Source organism: Musa acuminata, chromosome BXJ2-4 (genome assembly GCF_036884655.1).
Source record: "Musa acuminata AAA Group cultivar baxijiao chromosome BXJ2-4, Cavendish_Baxijiao_AAA, whole genome shotgun sequence".
Lineage (NCBI taxonomy): Eukaryota > Viridiplantae > Streptophyta > Magnoliopsida > Zingiberales > Musaceae > Musa > Musa acuminata.
Window position 1 is genome coordinate 39,415,806 of NC_088341.1, and position 16,102 is coordinate 39,431,907.

General features: G+C 39.9%; 2 protein-coding genes across 2 annotated transcripts; both read right to left on the reverse strand.

The window, feature by feature from the left end:
* Nucleotides 1-41: 41 nt before the first annotated feature.
* On the reverse strand, nucleotides 42-2,107 carry LOC103983117 (uncharacterized). The gene is made up of 3 exons (XM_009400285.3): nucleotides 1,178-2,107; nucleotides 890-1,079; nucleotides 42-798 (listed from the first exon to the last, which is right to left on the reverse strand). The coding sequence occupies exons 1-3, from the start codon at nucleotides 1,616-1,618 to the stop codon at nucleotides 293-295; spliced, it is 1,137 nt and encodes a 378-aa protein (XP_009398560.2). The 5' UTR covers nucleotides 1,619-2,107; the 3' UTR covers nucleotides 42-292.
* A 4,936-nt stretch (nucleotides 2,108-7,043) lies between these two features.
* LOC135610815 (pyruvate kinase isozyme A, chloroplastic-like) lies at nucleotides 7,044-15,365 on the reverse strand. The gene is made up of 6 exons (XM_065105775.1): nucleotides 14,752-15,365; nucleotides 12,819-12,909; nucleotides 12,500-12,693; nucleotides 11,359-11,480; nucleotides 9,072-9,550; nucleotides 7,044-7,602 (listed from the first exon to the last, which is right to left on the reverse strand). The coding sequence occupies exons 1-6, from the start codon at nucleotides 15,265-15,267 to the stop codon at nucleotides 7,301-7,303; spliced, it is 1,704 nt and encodes a 567-aa protein (XP_064961847.1). The 5' UTR covers nucleotides 15,268-15,365; the 3' UTR covers nucleotides 7,044-7,300.
* Between the last annotated feature and the right edge of the window lie 737 nt (nucleotides 15,366-16,102).

A 16,102-nucleotide genomic window follows, 5' to 3' on the forward strand; every position in this document is an offset into this window, starting at 1 on the left:
CCACCGGCCACTGCCAACTTGCACATCAAAGCGCCTACATATAATTCATATAATGAATGCTTCATATATTAAGTGTTCTTCTCGACAGTAGTAGCATAAGCTTCCTTTCCCCCAAAATCTTACAAAAAGAAAAAACCTTTAAAAGGGTTAAAGAAAAGGAGAATATATTACGCTTAGTGATGATTTGGACTCTTAAAAGACGTCATATATCACTCACTCACTCGCTCGCTTTTTTTTTTTCTTTTTTTTACTGGAAAAATAAGAAAAAAGGAACAAAAATAAGGAAGGCTTCTCAGAGGACAGCGGCTAAGCCGGCGACGACCCTGACACCTGACCTCGGCCTCGCCGGCGGTGGCTGCCACGGCTGCGCCACAGCCTCGGCCTTACCCTCCTCCCCCGCTTTGGAGTCGCCGCCGCCCGGTGCCTCCACTGCCCTCTCGAGCTCGGGAATCGGTTCCGTGGCCGAGGTCGAACGGGGATCATTTGCTGGTTCAGCCTCGGGCTTGGCGGTGGACGTGCGGTGGTAGGGGGAAAGCCACTTGGACCGCATGTACTCGGGCTTCCGCCATGGCGGCACGTGGAGGCCCTTCTTCCTCAGGCTCTGCCGCGCCGCCTCCGAGACGGCGGCGACGATCTGCTGCAGCCGCTCGCTCCGGCCCACGAAGAGCGACGGCAGGTGCTGGAGCACCGCGCGGTACGACTTGGTGGACCGGGCGATCTCGAACTCCGACCGGAAGTCGACGTCGATAAGGAGGCGCTCCCCGCCGTCGACCACCACGTCGAGGTACTCGTACTCCCCTGCCGACAACCCAACCATCAGAGGCCGTGATCGGAAGAGGGAGAGACGCAACGATGCTTAGACATTGGGCAGAGGGGAAAGCAGTGGTACCGGCGGGAAAGGAGGGATTTTTATCCCACCGAGACTTGCAGATGGCAGCGTCGTAGCCCAGCGATTGCAGTCCGTCGACCACGATCCTCCGGCATTCGCTCTTACCATTCCAATTCTTGGCCTTCTCCATGATCTTCGATGCATCGGCCAAAAGATTCCTTTCGGCGATGCTTGCGCAAAGAACCAAACCCTATGAAACCCAGGATTTTAGTTCAAATTAGAGAAAGGGGGGCCAAAGATGGAGACTTTTCGCGAGTGTTTGTCCAATTGAGCGACAACGAAGACTACCTCGATGAACTCGGCGGCGTCGCCGGCGCCTGGAGGATCGCCGCTGCCACGGAAATCGAAGTCGTCGTCGGAGCTATCATCGTAGTTAACATTAAAGCAGTTGCATCGGCTCCGCTGCGGCCGCTCATTCCCCCCATCCTCCATGAAGCTGACGACCATCTTGTCCAAGCACACGGAGCTCGGCTCCACCTCGCAGCCGTCGTCCTCCCTCTCCTTCTCCCTCCCATCCCCGGGCTTCTCTGCCGAGGAGATCCGCAGCACGCTCGGGAACTGCCGCTCGAAGAGTCGCTTCAGCCGGGACTTGGCAGCGGGCTTCGCTGCGTCGATCCTAAACGATCCTTTCGCGTCGATCGGCTGGACCTTCATCTGGAACGGCATCGCGCCGGAGATCAAAACCCCACCTTTCCTCTCCCTCCAAACCGCAAGCCAATCACCACTCATCCATCTTCCAACAACACTCAAATCCCGACCAAAAAACGCCAAATCGAGCTAGAAAAGTCCACGAAATCGAGATCAAACCCCAAAGCTACAAACCACCAAGCAAGACAACAACACAGCTGATATCGCCAAACAAAACCGACACCCAAAAATTTCCCGAATGGAAAGCAAAGGACAGTAATCGATCGCCGTCACCAAGTCATTAAAGAGTGCTGCTTTCGCTGCAATTAAAGGTGCATCAGCTCTCCCGACGGGCACAAGGGTACGCCCTTTCCCCTTTCGTTTTCCTAATTCGAAATGATCACGACGACAGCTCAAGAAAAAGGCGTCCTTGAGATCATCGCGGCGAAGAAGATCAGGTTTCCGCCGCGATTCCTGCAGCAGATGCTGCCGGTGAGGCGATTTCTGCCATCGCTCCCAGCGAGGGAGATCAGGTTCGTTGCTCTGGAGAATAGGGGAAGAAGTCGAGAAGCAGGGGACGGGGTTTAAAACGAGCGAGGAGTGTGATCGACGTGGCCCGGATAAAACCCCCCACCCAAAACCGTCACCTTTTCACGCCCAGCCGCAGTCTGTCCGGACTTCTCACCCCGTTTTTACGGATGACCTGTACGTGGGCCAAGGAGAAGTCCAATAACATTGAAGGTGAAAACCGGGTCGGGGCAGGATAAGTAGAGAAGGTTACTTTGGACCAACTGCTGCTCGGCTACGTGGCGCGGTTCATGGAGCGGTTTCTAACCCGGTCCTCGATGGCGACGCATGTGCGTCCTCCTTTGTCGTTTTGTGTGCTACATCAATGCCCATAATACCCGTATCATCAGAGATACTTTCATCTAATGCCCTGCCCTTATACGAACCGGGCATCGCATTTCGAGGACGTCGGAAGGGTAAATGTGGAAAATCAAATCCGCACGACATACGTCGCTCCCGATTCCCAAGCCACCCTCATCGAAGCCCTTATTTACAGGCACGCCACGATGGACCTGGTCGCTAAACCAAGCACTTGCATCTAAGTGGCACCATCGTAAATCAAAGACAAAATAGGAATCATACTTATATCGGGAAGCACGGGACGGAAACGCCTGTAGCGCCTTCTCCGATGCGTGCATCGGGGTTCGCCGTCCGATGAGAGGGGATCGAACCAACGAAGGAGCGGCGGTGATGGCGTGGGGCAAGGTGAGGATGAGGTGACCATGTCGACATCGCTCCGCGTCCTGATCTCGGCATCTTAATGTAATGCTACGCGGAATATTCCAACAGGGGATGATGGTGATGATGATGAGTGGGCAGGAAATGTTTGATCGACTGCCTTCTGGATTGGCTTTATCCATTAATGAATAATGTAGAACATTTTATCCATTAGAATGGTGGATCCATTCATCCCTTCATCGTTTCATCCTTGTGCAAAATTACCATCATCTGTTGGACCCAAGCTTTCGTTCTTAGCTTAACACCACATAATATTTGCCAAGTTAAACATCTAACTTAGCATAAATTAGCATATGCCTCATTCAGATCCCTACTACTACTGCATACTAAAGCCACTCTTAAAAGATGAGAGCTGTGTAGGGCCCAAGTCATATTAACATGGTCTTGACCACTCGAAGATGAGTTCCCTACCATTTGGGCCACATTACAAGCATCGATTGCAGTGGTTCAAATCACCAATGAAATTGATGTGATAGTGGACCCTCTCGCTTTAGCTATCGCTTTAGAGCACAATGGGGACACTTGACTGCCCTCGAGTAACAATATGTGGATGCAGTCTTCACTACCATCAGATTTTTAGAACTCGCATCAAAATGTGGTTTGGGAGAAAGAAGCAGTGTAGTAGTCTCCCATATTAGATCCCTCAAAGAAATTATATATATAAACATGTCATGATCTACAGTGCTTCTTAAATTAATCAATAAAGGCTAAGATGATGTTGCCACCTTATAAACTAATTTCTAAGATAAGCTTTATGCCGATCAAATAAAGGATTAGGACAGGTTACCTATATCTATTGTAGCTAAACTTAATACTTTGTCCACCGAATCCTAAACTTTATAGAAGAGATGACACAAAGGAAAATGATGCACATGTCCGACATCCAAATGAGGCTATCTGCATTCAACTTTCTCTGATGTCTATCATCTACTTTGTTTCATAGGCTTAGAGGCATATGACAACACGATCAACCCACCGTATCTGTTGTCTACTTACTTTTTTCTTGCAAGACAACTTTTGCTTGTGTAGACATCAATGGGAACAAAGTAGGCATTCCATCGATCGAGCAAAGGCTTGATAAGGACAGAGATATGATGGGATGAGGCATGATTTAATATGTTCTTGTCACCACTGATTGTGATCGTGATCTGCAGAAGATGTGTTTTCTGTAGACTAAGATTAGTGGTGCTGGTATAATGGGAAAGGAATTACACTAACATAAAATAAAATAAAAAAAATCTGTACTTCTTTTTTCATCATGTTTAAGTTGGTGGTCAGCTTTCACATACTGTTAATGTGATTTCTTTTCTATCAAGCAGTAAGTTGTCACACATGGAAAGCATCAAGCTTCCTACCCTATCCTTGTTTCTTCTGGCTTCAAAATCCCAACATGATCATGGGGCGGTGAGAGAGACGTTTTCAATATGGTGAATGCTAATTTAGAGTGTCTATCTCACTATAATGGCATTGCATGCACACTAAAGTTACCAAGTGATTCCACTCTTCAACCATGAAAAACTTTGCTATGGTTATTCATGAAGAAATCCATACATGAAAGACACAAAATTGAAGTCAGCAATTTTGATAATGTCTCTTAACTAAGCGTAAGATTTATATATACAAAACATAAGAACTCTGACTTTTGCCTATTGTTAATATTTAATTTGTCAATCAATTGATAGTCATTTGACTGTTTGTTTAACTTTGTTTGGCACTAATATATGTTGTAGTAAGAACAATAAGGATGTTTTAGATGTTTCATATTTTAAACAAGTTTTTCTCAACTGAAATCACAATTAGTAGTGATTAAGATTAAAACTTATAAGGGCATATATGCTGTTTTAAGACTATGCAAGATTAAATAAGTAAAACCCCCTGAAGATACAATATAGCTGGAAGGACCAAAATAGAATATAAATTCAAGACATGGCACTATTTTAAATTTGATATAATAAGCTTTTATGCTACAATTTTTAATGCATTAGTGGCATACTTTATAATTTGATCCCTGACAATTGAATTTCTATTTAAAACTATACATAGGAATTTTAACATTCCAAATCTTCCTATCAAATACGGTCTTAAGAGATTCTCCTAGATCAACCATATGTCATCACATAAACAGTTGTAGTCGTTTGACTTGGACTTATGTATCACTGTATTGTCCTCAACTTATTTTTTTCTTTCTCCTCACTGTTCTCAAGATTTCTGTCTTTTTCCTTGTATCATATCTAATGAATCTATTCTCAATTTGTGTTCACCCTTTTCCAAGTATCTATTCGTTTGTTCTCCCTGGATTTTCCTCTAAGAACCATGCCGGATTTATGAGAGCATCCAAAAATTGATTGCAAAAAGAAGAAAAAGAAAACATAGATCATAGGTTTAGTGTCAGATCTTACAGTGACAGCAGGTGCCAGGATGATCCTCCTTGACCACCAACAGTTCGATCCACCGCTGCCGTAGATCACTGCAGTAGCAGCTCCTTCCGACATGTAAAATTCAGAAGAAGATGTGTTACAGTCTGATTGTTGACTAAACAAGTTAAATAAAATGATTTTGAGTTCATAAACAAATAAGCTAGGATCCTAGTCCACTCACAACAGGATTAAGCAAGAAGAGTTTGACATCAACATTTGGCAAAGAAAAACACTAATTGCATACAGAAACATTAATCAGTTGCACCTCCTTACCTTACAACCAACCACCTTGGACCAGCTTGTTCTCTAGCAAGGTGACTTGCCTGTAACCTAGTGGAGCACATCATGTATTGTACACCCGGATGGGAGGAGGACCTTCCTACGGGGAAAAAGGACATGGAGGATTGATGGAGTACATGTAAGATTTAGTACAATGTAGACCATGAGCAGAAGTGGGCTTCTCTGGAGGTCTAAGCTCAATAATGAATTGACAAATAACAATAGTGCTCAATGGAATTTTGTAGAAGTGAAAAAATCCAGCTAGAACAGTAAAAAGATTAATCATGGTAAGGATGTTTACTTTGCAATGCTTGCGATGTTGGAAAAAATTTTTGATAGACATGTGATGAAAACATGGATTTGTTTAAGGTTGAATTTTAATGAAAGGTACTTTAAATTTATAACCAATCACCCTACTCCAGGAGGGTGACTTACCTACAGCAAAAATATTTTTCATGGAGTCCTTTAGGCTATGGCACACTCAAATGAACAGCATTTCATATGCTGTAGTAGACCTGCTGCATGTATCATAAGAATTAAACATGTAGTGATGCTACAGATTATGAGGAGAGGTGGGTTTGCATGGAAATAAAAGTATGCTGAAGAGTTTAGCAATAGAAGAGTGATTGCTAGAATTTTGATTTCAGACCACAATTTAGCAATACAATGAAAGTTTTGGTTGTTAGGACAGTTATGTCTGAAGCTGTATTCCAAAGAAAAAGATGAGTGGAAATGATAGATTTGGAGCCAAAAGGCTGTTGGACTGATGTGGACTTTTCCATGTGAATACAAAATAGTAATATTCCAAATATGATTCCAATGGCTTGCTGAAGAGAGCAAAAAGATAATGTATGCAGAACAAAAGATCTTTGTAGAGGTTCTACTGTCGAATAGCAAGTATTCAAAGTCAAGAAAGCATAACAATTAATTAAAAGACAAAAACAGTGCTGGTTTACTCCACTGACCTCATGCATGAAAGAGATATGTTATCACACAATACTCAATAAAGGAAGCCATATTTCACTAAGTTTTGAGAAACTTGGTTCACACTCTTTTACATCAAGAGAATTATAGCATTCATATAGGATCTACAATAGGAAAAGTGAAAAACCTATATTTTTTATGATCACAAATCATGTAAGTAATTTGAAACTTCAATTCTGGAATAATGTTCCTAATCTGACTTGCAGCAGAAGTCAAGGCTCAAAGTTCAAAATACAACTCTGGTAATGACCTTGCAAAAATTCTGTGATAGCAAGTAGAAACAAGGCTGCAAATTGATTCAAAGATTTAGAAACATAAAAGAAAAAAACATTAATCCAACTTGACTCGGAACTGTAGATAATTTAATCTAAATTCTTGAAGATGACCTCAGAGTGCATCAATCTTGGTGTCTCTTGCATCAGTTTTGAGCACAAATAATAACAAATCAGGGATATAGAAAAAAGTAATTACACAAATTGAGTAAAACATTTAGAAACAAAATCTCAGAAAAAATTGCAAGGAATTTGTTTCCCAGATCAAGGTGAAATAAAGCTCTTGATCTTCATGATATTATATTTCAACAGATCAATGTAACCAGATCATAAGCAGACGACACACAAACAGAACCTGCACAACTGACCTTATGCACTTGACGCTACTGATAAAGGCATGGTAACAGCAACTGCACAGTGGAAAGGAATAGCATGACATACAGCAAAGCAGACAACAAATCCACCAAGCTTGCCATAAGCTTAGGCAACTTTTCATAAAGCGGATACAATCAAAGGCAAACTTCCTCCTAGGGTACTTTCATCACCTGAATAGATTGCAACATATCTGACAATGCAATGACTAGATCACCAGACTTTATCATTCCTCTGGCCTTGAGCAAAGAAAAGGTGCGGTTAAGATTGCTCTCCATGTCACCAGAGAAACTAAGTCGAAAGGGTATAAGACCCCACTGAAGATTCAATCGTCTTCTCATAGATGTTGAGGATGTAAATGCAAAGATCGGACAATCAGGGCGGCAGCGTGAAAGCAGTGAGGCCATATGACCTGTCCTTGTAAAGACAAAGAGTGCATCCACTCCCAAGTTGTTAGCTGCAATTCACAATTAACTGGGTCAGGAAAAATAAACAGCAACTACTAACAAACAAGGGAAGCAAAACTAAAGCACCAAGCACTCTTGTAAAGGGCAAACTGTTGCACTTAAAATTTGGCTAAGAAAGTCAATAACATCACAATCCTTGCAAATGAGGTGTATTAACCAATTAAGGAATATCTTCCAACAAGCATCATGCCCAATAATGACTATTGAACTAAAGGAATGTCGCATGGGTTACCACAGACCAGAGTATATATAAAGGAATAACTGTCGCTGATCAAATTTCCATATGGTTTATTTCAAAAAAATAAAAAAGGTTAATATGGACTTGGACCAATGGAAAAGGGAAATAAACATGTTCTTTTTCACACAAGCTTCTTGTTTCAATTGTACTCTTTTCTAATATTTTGTTTTTCTTGATTTTTAATTATGTTCAGCCAATATGTTATTCAGGTTGTTGTGGCCTTAACTGCCCTAGATTACATCATGGCTAATCCTGAAACCTATCATGATTCTCTGAGCTGCCACGAAGAAACTAGATTCGGTACTTTCAAATATACATTTGAAATTTCTGTCATAACCATTAGTGAGGATGAACAGCTGCAAATAGGTATTTAGTAATAGGTCGCTTTTCTAAATTGTTTCCCGAAACTAAGTTCATTTTGTACTAAGATAGCAATACCAACATGATAAGATCAAATAAGACCTATAAAGCTAAAGAATTGAAGGGAAAAAAGAGGTGGTAAACCAAAAGTGAAATAGATCATTACAAATTAAGAACTAGAACTAGAAAGATCAATATAATAGCTGAAAGGAGATGTTCAGTATGAGATAGAGATCAAGGAATGATGAACAAAAAAATCATTTCATAATTTTAAAAATAGTTAGTTTCCTTCAGGTAGATATTACATCTCAAGTGGATTTATAAGTCTTATAAACGAAGACGTAGACCAAGATGTATCCATGTAGATAAGAAAAAGAATGATTTCATTTGTGAACAATTAGGTAGAGTGTCGATAAAGGATAAAATGAGAAAGAATTATTTAACATTGTTGTTTGAGAGATCATTTACAGATAGAAAAGATAAAACAATGATTGTTAATGATTCAAGGAAAGGTAGAGGTAGACCTAAAAAAGACTACTAGAAACTATAAATAAAATTTTAAATACTTTTAAGTTAAGAATATAACCTTTCATGAAGCTCAATAACACAAAAGATTCATATAGTTAATACCAAATAGTTGAAAATATTACAGCTTGTTGTTGCGGTTGTTGTGTGGAACCAAGTGCAAATAATTTTCAAAGCCAAAAAAAGTTAGCATCAATAAATTAATCCAAAATATATGCAAGATTATGTATCTAAGCACTGAAGTAAAAAGTAATAATTAGCAGCCAGAATTTTGGAAAGGTCAATAAAGCAATAACTGGATATATATTGGGGAAAAGTGAACATGAAAATGCTTACCCATTTTAGCAGCTGAATTACATATTTCCTCTGAAATTTTGTCAGAGAAAGAAGATGCAATATCTGGAAGCTCCATTGCCTCATAGCGCTTCTCCTCTCTCCACCACCTTTCAATGCGTAGGCTTACACTTCTAAGTACAGCCAATGCCTTCTCTGGATATTGACCCATAGCTGACTCACCTGAGAGCATCAGAGCATCAGCCCTCTGCCTAACTGCCTCAGAAACATCAGCAACTTCAGCTCTAGTTGGTGTAGGATACTCAATCATAGACTCCAGAAGCTGAGAAGCCACAATTACAGGCTTGTTTAGCTGCCTGCACAACTTGACAATTTTTAGCTGAGCTGAAGGCACTTCTTCCAGTGGAATTTGAGCACCCATGTCTCCTCTGGCTACCATTGCTCCATCTGATGCACGAATGATGCCTTCCAGATTTTTCAAGGAATCAACACTCTCAATCTTCGCAATCACCATAATTTCCCTGGAACATGTAGCATTAGCTATGACATAAGAATGTAACCAAGAGTGAATCTACAATCAAGTAGAAAAAGGGCGGGCCTTGGTACAATAGTAAGGTTGCTCCTTTGCAACCTGGGAAATCAGGGAAGTCATGGAAACAACCTCTTTAAATATTTAAAGGTAAGGCTGCATACATTGACTCTCCTCAGACCCGCATTGGCAGGAGCTTTGTGTACTGGGTACGCCATTTTTTTTTTATACATGTAAAATTTATTCAGAAAATGACTAGACTGCAATTTTTTTTTCATCTTTTAAAAAAAAGAAGCAACATACAACTGAACTATAGAATGTGCCAGGTTTGCTTCAGTTAAAACTGGTCTCATGCCAAGAGAGATGTTCACAAGGAGATTTTAGAAGGAAATGATAAATCTATTTTTTTAAATAAGTAAACAATATGGTTGTTGATTGTTTTCTCATAATCATTATTGTCACCTCACTATTGATGGAAAGAGGTGGGAGACAAAGTTACAGGACAGTAGCAAGGCTTGGTCGCCACTCCTATTTGGAATTTGAGGGTGCACATACGGAAAGAAAACTAAAAAAATGTAACAAAGTACTAAAAATTGTTACATTCAGTTATATCTAGTTTATATTCCTGGAAGTTGATGACAACTTAAATCAAAGTCAAGAACCCTACATAAAATCATCAACATCCAAAACATTCATAACACTTATGGTACACTATAGTTGACTTTACTAGAAAAACCAGTGATTCAAAAATTAATAATATTCTAAAATTGTCTAACAAAATATCATCAGAAGATGATGAGTTAGGAGCCCTAGTTATTCATTAGATGAGATCATCAACAAGCAGTGAAACCGACACTTTCATATTTTTCTTTTTGCAACGAGTAAGTGTCGAAGGCGATGTTTGAACCCAGGACCTTATGATAAACTTTCAAAATCTTTACTAGTTACGCTAGCTAGCACCTTCGCCTGTGATCACGACAAAGAAGAGAAGAGAAGAGAAGGAGAGCTGTCAAAGGCAAGCGATGACACAAAAAAAATCCACCACCACTTCAGTATTGTTAGAATATTTTTATCAGTGATGCTAAAGAAAAGAAGCTTATGGACCATGAAGTGGTAGGACTTGCCCATGATTTTTAACTGATCAACTTCAAAATTTGAAGACCTTAAATAGGATTTGGTTTGAGTTTAATACTAGTTTTGGTTTATCATAATAATAGTTTGATTGTGTTCAACCATTTCATATGGTCTGAGAATCTTGGATTTAAAGTTAGTCCTTAGCCCATTTCCAGAACCGACAGTCTCGGTTCAGTCAAATTTGGAGCAGGAACTGAACCGGTTCCAGTTTTGGTTTCGAAACCGATTTCGAATTGGAACCGCCTATTTTAATATTTTTATTTTTTTCGAATTTCCAATATACCCCTCTAATTTATTGAACTATTAAGAGGGTAAATTCATTTATAGGGGCAAATATAGTTTCCACAACAATGTCAATATCATTTTGCAAGAGTCAAATATAGTAGATTCAAAATAATGGATTTTATCACAATTTAAAAAGTTTAGTACAATTGTGCATATGAGCAAACAAACATGCGGAACCTGATCAAGCATGGTGTTTAAAGAATATTACTCCAATCAGCCCAAAAGTTATTAAGTATCAGATCATCTTGATAAGATAAAATGCATCTGTATATATATATTGTATCATCAGCTACACAAGTTAACTGGAAATTTCCACAGTCTGTAAAATGAAAAATATTAACCAATTTACAAAAAGGAAAAAAGAAAAGGATATTATATTACTTATCACGGCATCGTGCAGCTATATAGCTTTTGAGGTGACTAATGACTTCTGCAGACTTGACAAAGGAAACTGCTATAAAATCTACACCCTCGGAGATCCCAAAATCAATATCAAGCCAATCCTGCATATATCAAAATCATGGGCGCATTAAGTGCAGTTTAATGATAGGATTTGACAAAGCAAATTGTTCTTTCATTCCTCCGGATCAGTTGGATTATTCAGTAAACGTACACATAGCTATTCACATTCAATTAGAGTTCAATACAAATAAAAGTTCTAGCTACCCATTACCATAGATATTCCTATTTCAACATTCTAGTTGCAAGCAAGAGACTATAGACCAGCAAATCTCATCAGATATATTTTTGTGCCTAAATTAAATCGCATAATGTTCCTTGATTTAATAAATATAACTTATTATTGTATCAAAAGCAAAACTAGAAGACAACAAATACCAAGAGAACATTTATTATTAATCATTGTATATTGATATTCTATTGGAATGAGACTAGATGTTGCAATTAACATAGTATAGATCAGATACAAAACAGCATTGGGAAATAGCAATCCATCAAGGAGCATAAGGAAACTATTACTAAATTGAGATAATCTAATAATGTGCAAATTCTGCATAACAGCTGATGACATAATCATTCGAGCCCATGGCAGAGACTGGGAAATTTTCCAGAAAAAGCCTCATACAGTGAAATTTGAAAAGAAAGATTAATAAGACATTTGTCATTACAAAAAGCCCACAAAAAAAAGACATTGACTGATATAATTGACAAGAAATAGAAAAGATTTCATGTGTGCTTCCCTAGTCCCAGAAAAGGATTCGGTATCTTTAGACAAGGTTGATACCGCACATGCCTTCTAGTAATTGAGATTGTTATTCTAATTTGTACACATTACATCAAGAAGTCAAGTTTGAGTAATGACATTAACATTAAAATGAAGGAAGATAAAATTTGCAATCTGCAGCATTTGTAAAGCAAGTGATTTCAGTCAAAGTACAATTCAAAATTTAATAATAATATAAGAGAATCCTGATTATAAAGTGCATGATGGATCTACATATACTTGGATTTTGGAAGTTTTTAAAGGGTACCACATTAATTTAGTGCTTAAGGATGCACCAACCTTAGAAGAAATTGTAGGGAGCATGGCGTTCCGTTCTCGAATGAGCCTATCATTTCGCCAAAAAGTAAGATTAGCACGTGGTAACAGCAGCCCAGGATCATTGCAACGACACTTTACATCTGGCCCTATCTTCTCAATCACCTCAAATCTGACCATTCCTCCATCCACAAGAAGTTCATCACCAACTCTAACATCTACATTAGGTGAAAGAAGTCTTTAGAGAACAAATGATAACTAAAACAGTTCTTTTGCCTGACAAGAAATTTAGAGATTCCTTCAGAAAAAAAAGATATATAATGACGAGCTTTCAATCCTCAACCTTCAGCAAAGCCATCATAGTTCACACTGATGGTCCGTTCTGGAAGAGGTGAGTTGAAAGATCTCACACTAAATGTCCAAATTTCACCATCCTGGATAAGATAGTGTTAGTGAGGATACGCTTGACATGCAAGAAAGTTCAGATTGATTGCTTCATGTATCGTACAAACAGTAATCGCTCACATATTTATCAAACCTTCAAAGAGAAACAGAGGAAGAGGCGGAGTGAGGGGGAGAGTTGGTGCTCAACTATTGTGTCATTCTTCTTAAATTCATCATGCCCACAATTATCTGGAACTCTACAACTTTTAAATCATGAACTTTGCTAATTCCAAACATGCTAATCTGACTATGCAATAATGACAGAAAGAATAAAAAAGGAAAGAGAAAATATGAAAAAAGAATGACAATAGATATAAGCAACACAAGTTCTTAGTTGAATGAATAATATGAAAAAAAACTTGTGATTGACTTAACACAAACTTCTTTTAAGATTCAAGAACTTTTGCCTCATTACATAAGATAAGGAAAGGGTCAAAGTCAAAATATACAAAATGGTACTGGAAGAGTATATCATTTTTTGTATATTAAGGATTAACATTGAAATTTTATCCAATAGAGAATCACTGGTTTTAACTTTCTTATATCTATCCAAGGTCTACAAGAACCGCCCATCAAAAACCAATGCTGGAGCCCCTTCATCTTTCAGTGAACTAGCCAGACTAGGCCACAGACTCTGATAAAATCTACCAGAATTGGACATCATAACTGATCAAACTAATTCAATATGATTTTAACCATTTTTTATTGGTTCCTGCTGCTCATGATGATTTCCAACAAAACCTAGTTGATTCTTAGTGGACATTCACACAACAAAATCCAATTTGAACAATTGAAACTAATCCCATCCTTCACATAGCATTAAATCCTAATATTGCAAACTTTTTTGCTGTTTACAAGCCATCAAGAGTGAAAAAAGTTCATTTACCTTCAGCGTTAATCACTAAGGAAAATTTAGCAACAACATTTCACAATTTGGCAAGGTTGCCTATATCATTCACCATCAAAACATCCAGTTTGCAGTCACTCAAAGAGTATCTATTGGAGAACACATGCAATTACCTATATTTTGTGTATATTTTGCAGTACATATGCGCAAAAACCTGATCTTAAAGTACCCAAGAATGGTCCAACATTAGTTTCAGAGTTACACTATTTTCTTGTAAGTAGGAAAACTACAATGTAATATAAATTGCATTCAAGGTTCTAAAATGCACAACTTGTGCCGATGCTTGACTTAAGTTGGGGTATACAGAATATGATAATAAATTTGACCGTGTAGCCAAATTGCATTAATTACTTCCTCTCTACAATACTTCATCTAGTTATTTTTTGTCTTTTTAATATGAATTAAACACAAGTAAAATGCTTATTTGGAATTCATTATTAATAAATTCATACAAACATGAAGTTGGAGGAAGGTTCTCTACCAATAGGAAAGTTCAAAATTAGAAGAAAAAGAAAGAGAAAGTAAGTTATCCTATTCAGGTAAAATCAAGTGACTACATTATATTGTTTATTGCAATATTCATATAAAAGTTACACGCTAACATAAAATAAGCAAGAACTAAGAGAAGCAACGATCACTGTTGGAATATAAAATAAGCAAGAACTTAAACATAACACATTCACTCATGCTGTAGCAGAACTGCCGAGGAAACAGACGGGGAAAAGAATACGAGTTAGGTTTGCTTCAACAGAGTTCTTCACTGTCAACTTGCAAAGATGCATTTCAACTCTTTAGTTCCCAAAGCCTGCGATGCCCATAACTTAATTTCGTTCCATGCCTTGTCTAAACTCCAAAACGGGAAAAGGAAATAATCCAAATCCTATAAAAGGAAGCGGCCTCAATGTAGCTGACCCAAGAACCTCACCTCAGCCTTGGCGGAGGCGGCGCCGCCGAGGTCGCCCATGTGAATCTCGCTGCCCTGGGTGTCCATCATCACGGCCACCGCGAACCCCTTCTCCTCATTAAGCCGCCGGACCTGGCGGATGACCCCGCGGTGCCAGTCGTGGGTGCCGTGGCACATGTTGACCCGCGCCACGTTCATCCCGCTAACGGCGAGGGCCTCCAGCTGCTCCGCGGCGCAGGTGGCGGGGCCGATCGTGCACACCAGCTTCGTCCGTCTGGTGCTCCGGAACCCGTTCTCCTTGAGCTCCGCTTCGGTGACGGAGTCCACGTCGATGGAGGTGGTGGCCGGCCCGCCGGCATCGCCGTCGAAGGGGAGGAGGTCGAGATCCGGGTGAGGAGACGAGGCGGCGGCGCGGAGGGCGTAGCGGCGGGGACAGGGGAGGCAGGGAAGGGGGCGGGGTGGGAAGGGGAGAGAAGACAATTTGGTGAGAGAGGGGGAGGGCGTGGGAGGAGAGAGGAGGCGGAGAGCTTGAGCCATCTCTTCTGTCGCTTCTTCTTCTTCTTCCGTTGGGTTTACAACCTGTCCCAAGGGAGGAGGACATCGACGGAGTTCTCCAGGGGTTAGATGCAGATCAGCTGTCCAAGGTCATCTGGGGTTCGGGGTTGTTTCCGCTAGCTAACATGGCAGAAAAGCGGGTCCCACGAGAAGCGGCGGAAGCCGTGCTCACTCGAATGAAGTATAGTCGCTGTCTTGGATCGAACTCCCAAATCTTCATCGTCTCTGTGGCATCCGCCAGATATTTGGACTATCGTGTGGGCCCCTTTCCAAGCTCGACCGAATCACCCCTGAAGACCTCCGAGGGCAAACCGTGGTTACATCACTGAGGCGTGGGATCCATACACGTGTGCGTATGGAGGGGCTGACGTCATACCGAGGGTCATACAGGGGAGCAGCGCGGCCCACGTCTTCTCCACGTGGGCCCCGAACACTCAAAGGTCGAAACTAAATGCCTTTATATAATTTGGACGAATTGTCTCTTCTTTGTTTATATTTTTTCCATTTTTTTAAGGGATCGACGCTTCATTTTTATTTTGTTCTCGATCACTTTTCTTGTATATTTGATACAAACCGATCAAAAGGATTGCCATCAGTCCAATTACTCTATTCTTGAATAAAGTGATTGTACCTTTGATATCTCCACCCACAAAAAAAAAAACCTGAGGAACAAATACTCAATATAATACATATTAACATATATGTATTATGTTTATTTTGTTAATTATATATATATGTATAATAACTTTACTCAGCACATATAACTCCTAAATGATAACATGTATTGTTAATATGATTGGAATACATAACTCTATTA